The sequence below is a fragment of the Cydia strobilella genome, chromosome 5 (assembly GCF_947568885.1).
Source record: "Cydia strobilella chromosome 5, ilCydStro3.1, whole genome shotgun sequence".
NCBI lineage: Eukaryota > Metazoa > Arthropoda > Insecta > Lepidoptera > Tortricidae > Cydia > Cydia strobilella.
In genome coordinates this window covers 17,617,294-17,624,311 of record NC_086045.1, presented here as the reverse complement: position 1 = coordinate 17,624,311, position 7,018 = coordinate 17,617,294, and the positions used below count along the sequence as shown (strand labels likewise).

The 7,018-nt window shown below is 35.4% G+C and overlaps 1 protein-coding gene across 1 annotated transcript; it reads right to left on the bottom strand.

Moving 5' to 3' along the window:
- Positions 1-5,163: 5,163 nt before the first annotated feature.
- Positions 5,164-6,566, bottom strand: LOC134741870 (achaete-scute complex protein T3-like). Its single transcript, XM_063674764.1, has 2 exons — positions 5,481-6,566; positions 5,164-5,240 (listed from the first exon to the last, which is right to left on the bottom strand). The coding sequence occupies exon 1, from the start codon at positions 6,199-6,201 to the stop codon at positions 5,488-5,490; it is 714 nt and encodes a 237-aa protein (XP_063530834.1). The 5' UTR covers positions 6,202-6,566; the 3' UTR covers positions 5,164-5,240; positions 5,481-5,487.
- Between the last annotated feature and the right edge of the window lie 452 nt (positions 6,567-7,018).

Sequence of the window (7,018 nt, the reverse complement as noted above, 5' to 3'; positions counted from 1 at the left end):
CCTCTATACCTTTTTTTGGGCATTTATTTCCTGGCCTACATATAATGTACTAAAAAAAGTGACAAAGCCATCCAGTGTATGGTGAAGGCGTCTCGCGGCTAACGCCATGAACCCCTAGCTAGACCGCCTCGCTAGGGCGGAACCTGTCCCAATTTCTCGACTACTCGTATATGCCATCTTAGAAAGACTAGGCGTCTTTGACCTACTCTAAGGGCGAGCAATACGTGCTTGCACCTCCTATCTATACGAATCCCGGGATTACGATATAGCGAGAGATATGGTACCATCTATACAACTTTTTGGGGACAAATTCAGTTATTTTTATCAAATATTTTGATTTGTATTTTTAAAGTAGTTACCTACACTTCTATATATTATAAATTTGTTCGAATCCGTCCTTCACACCTGGAGGGCTTCGTTACTTTTTCTTTACTATATGACATATATTTGAGTTTATAAACATATTTCTATTGAATGCACAATAAATAGAGCGGCGTATTCATTGTTTTAAAGTAAAAAAAAAAACTGAATTACCTTACTTTGCCACCCGTACCCAACTTTCTTATATATATATTTTTTAATTATAAAAAATATTCTTAAACTTATTCCAATTCCTAAATAATGAATAACTAAACGCCCACGATAAAATATAGTGGAATTATGATTAGATGCTAGTTACAGCGAAGTTATGTACTAAACGCAAATTTATGGTACGTAGTAGTTTTGCCAACCCTAATTTTCAAGGAACTGCAAAATTCATAACGGAATTGTTTATGAGTACCCGCAAATCCGCTATTTATCTATTTACTTAATTATTTCAGTGCATTACAGTCTGCTTTTGTTATCTATTAAAATATTATATTTTTGTTTTATATAATTATTAAAAAAAAACTAAAATAGAAACATTACACTACTACAATAAAATTCTAGCTGTTGTTTGTAACAGCTGTTCGTAAGGGTGTCAACGTGCTCCGGATAATACATAATATTAAGTGTTATTCGTATATTGTTAAGATACTGAAAATATCGAATGGTGTTATTGTAGGTAATTAATGTAACTACCTACCCCGTAACTTTTAATAATTATATGTACACTGATTGACGATTTTTTGACTTCATACGTGTGATGTATGAACTTGTCAAGGAAATAAGGCAGATATCGTCAACGCTTGTAAATTCCGACAAGTGCTTTATTTTTGAACACTGAAATAAAACCCTGAAAACTCTATAATATACAGTGTGAAAAAAATGGGCCCTGGAGGGAAAGTGCCTTATAACCTTAAGTTAGCTCATTTTACTTAAAGAAAACATTATTTTATTTTTAAAACGAAACAAAACTGCATTCAAAGATTATTTTTAAATTCGCTTATTTCGCCCGGGAATCAAACAAACTAAAAATTCCAAAAAATAAACACGCTATTTTATTCTACTATTCGATACAGTTAATAATAATGATAACATTTCCCCAAGAAACATTAGGTCTTACACTCGTCTGTCGTACAAACTATCCATTAAATCGAATATTTAGTATTCAAGAACATTTTTAGACAAGCATAATTGAAAAAAAAAAAATATTTAAATGCAGTTTTGTTTCTTTTTAAAAATAAAATTATGTTTCTTTTAAGTAAAATTAGCTAACTTAAGGTTTTAAGGCACTGTCCCTCCAGGGCCCAGTATTTTTTTCCACCCTGTGTATATATATATATATATATCATCATATACTTATGAGTAAGTCTCTTGTCGGTGGAGCAATTTCCATGTTTCGCGGTCCTCTGCCTTCTCTTTGACAGCCTGATACGACACGACGTTGAGTTTTTCCTTTATTTGATGCATGTACGCTCTCCTTGGTCTTCCCTCCTTCCTCTTTGCTTCAACTTTCCCTTCTATGATGTTTTTGATAAATTCGTCGTGTCGTATCAGGTGCCCAAGCATCTTTCCTCTTCTATTATCTATAGTTCTTAACAAAGTCCTCTTTTCTCCTACTATACGTAAAACCTCTTCGTTGGTTTTTTTTTCATTTCAACTGATCTTAGCCATTCGACGCCAGCACCACATCTCAAAAGCCTCCAGCCTCTTCCTATCACGTTGCCTCATTGTCCACGTTTCGCTTCCGTACAGTGCAATGCTCCAGATGTACACTTTTATGAGCCTTTTGCGTATATTGTCTGATATCCGGGCTTTAAATAGGCACTTCTTTGCGTTAAAAGCTTTTTTAGCCATCGCTATTCTAGTAGTAATATCTTGTGTACATCTGGAATCACTAGTAATTATGCTGCCTAAATATTTAAACGATTTTACCTGTTCTATTGGACTATTATTTAAGTTGATTGGTTTTTGTCTTTGCAGGTTATTGGAGGTATGTTTTGAAGCTACAAGTATTTTAGTTTTCTTAATGTTGATTTTCAGTCCGAACTCGTCAAAAACTGTATTCATTTCAGATAGTAATTCTTCTAGCTGCCCAGGCGTATGTGCCAGTGCAGCGATGTCGTCAGCAAATCGGATAAACTGTATGTTCTTTCCATTAAATGTAACTCCTCCCTTTCCAGATATATATATATATATATATAAGGTTTTTTACCTTGAAAATTTGACAGATGACAGCGAATTGACAAGCGCAACGACGATATACTCGTAACACTGTTGCGGTGCTAATTTTCACCGCCTTAAAAATAGTTATGTAGCAAATGTATCTAATTGTAACAGCAAAACGTAAAGTGTTCATTCGTCGAGTCTAGTCCCTTTATGCTATATAATTCGTATACACTATTTAGATTTTAACAACGGACAAAAAATACCTAATACAATCCCGCTACACGTACGTACTCATCCCTTATACCTCACCATGTTGTTATTAAGAATTTGGATATCTTAATAAAGCACAAAATAACAGCTATTCGTTGTGTCCACGTTGCGATTAATAAAAAAGTAATGTCAGTTTATCCACCCACATTGGTTATAAATTAATAGAATCTGCCCTCATGGTCGCGTCGTATAATAATGGTTGATTTGGTTCGTGTGAGGTATTTTTTTATTATTTTTAGGAAACGTTTCCTCGCGATTGCATCTCACCCCGTTGCTTCGTGTGGCAGTCAGACTATAAATGAATTCAAATTTTCGTAGTAAAACTTTATTTCATCATCAGCAAAAAACGTGCATGCCGAGGGTCTTTACTGTAATTTATAGGTAAATAGTGCTTGTAATAAACAGAAAACTGTTTTTAATATACGTATTTTGACAACCTTCGTATTCATTAATGTAATATATGTAATTGTATTTGTAGTTGTAACCTCAATTAGATGTGGTCCGGTATTAAGTGATTACTTGTAGGTAAAATGCGATTTCCATGAAGCGTAGTCCGGGAATATGATTCCGGTACCATATGGTAGGTACTTGAACTAGTCAAGTTGTCACAGTGACAATCACAATGAAAGCCGTTAGGAATCCTAATTAATGTCACTCTGACAAGGTACGAAGTGGTACAGAAATCATTCCTAGACCGTACTTGACTAAGATGAGAACTTCAGTGAGTCATCCTACGGCCCGATTCGAACTTTAAGATACGTCAAATATTAGCGTACAAACTTACGTTTATTTATGGCCTAACGTTTCGAACGTGGCGTTACGTTCGTGGTCACAGGCAGACTGGCGACGTAACGCCACGTTCAAAACGTCAGGCTATAAATAAACGTAAGTTTGTACGCGATTAAGTCCCGTGTTTGTTTTAAAATTATGAATGAAAATCGTGTTAGTTTAAATCAGTATGTCAAATATTAGGTCTAAAAACGATATGGATTAAATGTGTCAGTGTCAAAAGTGACGTTTTTGTTTGAAGAAACGTCACTTTTGACACTGACATCTAATCCATATCGTTTCTAGACCTATTTGAAGTATCTTAAAGTTCGAATCGGGCCGCTAGTTTGATCTTACTTTTATCCGTAAAAATAAATAATAAAGTACATCGTTGCAAGTGCACACATATATTTGCTATAATAAATGTTATAGTTCGTATTGTAACATAATTATATGTTTTTAATTATTCATTGATTGTTGTAAAAAAATAATTAAAGTACAGCTTTAGTTGAAATTATAGGTTCCTAAAGTACCTCTATTTACCACATTTAGCGATTTTGAAAATATGTTACGTGTAGTTTTGCCATGTCCTATATCCGCAGCTTAGCTTACAGATCCTCAGTACTGAGTACTAACTGTATAATAGTAGCACGCAGTGCAAGCCAGAAGCTTGTCCAGGTTGCCAACGTGCGTAGTGCTAAAATAAAACCTCGATCTATTTTAAGGGTTTTTACAACCTCATTGTGTGGGATGTCGTTGCAATAGTCTTTCCAAAATATTACGGAATAGAATTATTACACATATAGTAAATGATTAAAGTCTGCTAATTTGTCAAAAAGTCCACTAAAAAATATGTTTATGTACTTGAACCATAGCTTCAACTGATCCTGATTCCGCATGAGCTTACCTACATCATAATATCTGCGACTAAAATAATATTGTATTAAAAATTGTTTTAGTCGCAGGAACCAAGGTACGAATGTAGAGACTAAGACAATTGTTGTAATACAAAGTTGTTTTGGTCACAGACATCATCATCATCATCACCCGAATTATGAACTTGGTCGAATTACAAAATATTTTTCAGGTTTGAATTAAAATTATGGTATCTTGTGCAATGGTCATTTAGTCAGGTCAGTTCATTAATAAATGAACAAAAATCAAAAATATTGCAAATTTATTTAACACCAATTTTGATGACTAAGTTATTTTATCCCAATGTTTCGGAGTAAAATAACGATACAAGTAAGATATTAAGAGAGATACCTTATGCGGGTCTTCGAGGTATAATATAAGTAGTAAGTACTTTGTAGGAATATATATGGCACACATAGGAAATAAGAACATTAATAGCTTTAAATAAATAATTTATTTCTAATCGTATTCTAATAGGTATTTACAATTTTTTCGGTATCGATGAGCATTAATAATTACAAAGCTTCGCCTACTTTCTACAACGAGCATAATCATTGTATCATTAGGTACATCATTATCTTATAGTTAAACTATTATCTAATTGATAAGGCTTAATTAATTAAGGCACTTTGACTAGAGATCCAAAAAGTCTTTTATTTTCACATAAATGCAAACTATCATGAATGCATATATATGTATATATATATATATACCGGAGGGATTCGTCCTTTTGTAAGTTCTCACGATCATAAGTTCTGCGAACAAAAGAAAACCAAATTAGCTATGTATTCATAATTCTGATATAAATGAGCAAAGGAACAGTTGATGATTTAATTCAGGTAACAAAATTACTTAGACAGCTTAATTATGAGGTAGGATCATTTTTAAAATTGTTAGAATTAAAATGTATTCAATTGTTTAACTTTTAAATATAATTATGTACGTATAATTTATATAATATATTATTATATAGAAAATATGACAGCTGAAATTACCTATTTGCTATTTCTGCTGCCACCATGAGATTACGTCAAGTAGCTCATCTTCATCCATAGGCCCTAGTTGCTGCTGAGTGGTCACTTCGTATCTGTCTACCGCAGAATATGCCGAAGAAACACCAGAGGAGCACTCGGAGGGGGCTGGAGAGTCCGGCTTCTCGGAACAAGGCGAACTGCTGCCGTAGAAGAAGCCATCGTCCAAGTCTAACGAAGTCATCGGCTGCGTATTGCTATTCGGAATGTTTTCTCTATTTTCTTGATCACGAGTGATTCCTAAAGCTGTGTCACTCTCGTCCAGTAACTGTTGAAGATATCTTATGTACTCGACGACCATTCTTAATGTGTCCACTTTGCTTAATTTCTTCCCCGAACCGCGTCTCGCGCCGCCAGATAACGCAGCCACTACGGAAGCTGGCAGGTGTCGGCGTAGTGCGTTAAATCCATCATTCACTTGTTTTACACGATTGCGCTCGCGAGCATTGCGGCGAGCTATCGACACGGCCTGCGGTCCGGTGTAAGGATTCGTTCTGAAGTGAACTTTTTTCCTATACTGCAAATTTGGTGGAGTGTCGTGCGTAACGTAATTTTTTTCAGGAGCAGGCGCAATTGGTATATTCCTCTTTTCCATCGTGTTCTTCGATGTAGTACCAGACGGGTAGCCCGATGACACCACGACGTAGTTCGTTTGTCCCTGGACGAGTTGTATTTCTTGTAGCATCGTATTTACGCTGTTGTTCGCGGGAGAAGGGCGCGCGGTCAGTCCGCGCGACGGCCAGAAAAACACTGAGCGATAAAAGTTGCGTGGGAGCTTGCAGCGCGAGTGACGGGAGCGGAGCTTCGCGTTTAAGTGAGCCGCCGGCGCACGGGCACGCGTTATATCACCTGCGCCGGCTGCAAAAAATATAAAATTTAAAATTCTCTTCCCCTATTATTTTCGATCATCCCTTCCCTCCAGTACGTGCGGGTCCGTACCTGGGGTAGTGAGGCGACCGCTCCGTGGTCGAGACTGTCGAGAGCGAGCAACGCGTGTCCAGGTTTTTTCTGTTGCCCACTGAATATTGTAAATTGATATTTTTTTATGAATCGTTGCAGTTACATTTACAATAGCTTACTGCTTAGAAATAACACATTACTATACAAAGTTTTAACTAAATAATATGTCGTTTAATATATTTTAGTCTAGTCTCATTCATTGTAAATACATAATGTTGATCTTCAAAGTAACTTTTTTTAGGGTACTGTATCTGAAGGGCGTTAGGGGGAGATCGTTTTGCAATTGAAAGAATCCTAACTATTCACATAGACATTTTTTTTTTATAAAATTGAAGAAATATAATTTGTACATAAAAATTGCAAATGGTCAGTCAAATCGAAATGGTTTTTGACCCCCGTTGATTCATACTGTTATAAAAACCCGAAGAAAATAGAGGTATAGAACTCAGTCGGGTAAATAACATTTCTTTTTGATAAAATTTACACCCAGCCGCAAAATTACATAGCCATCATTTATAAATTAATACATTCGTAATGTGTCC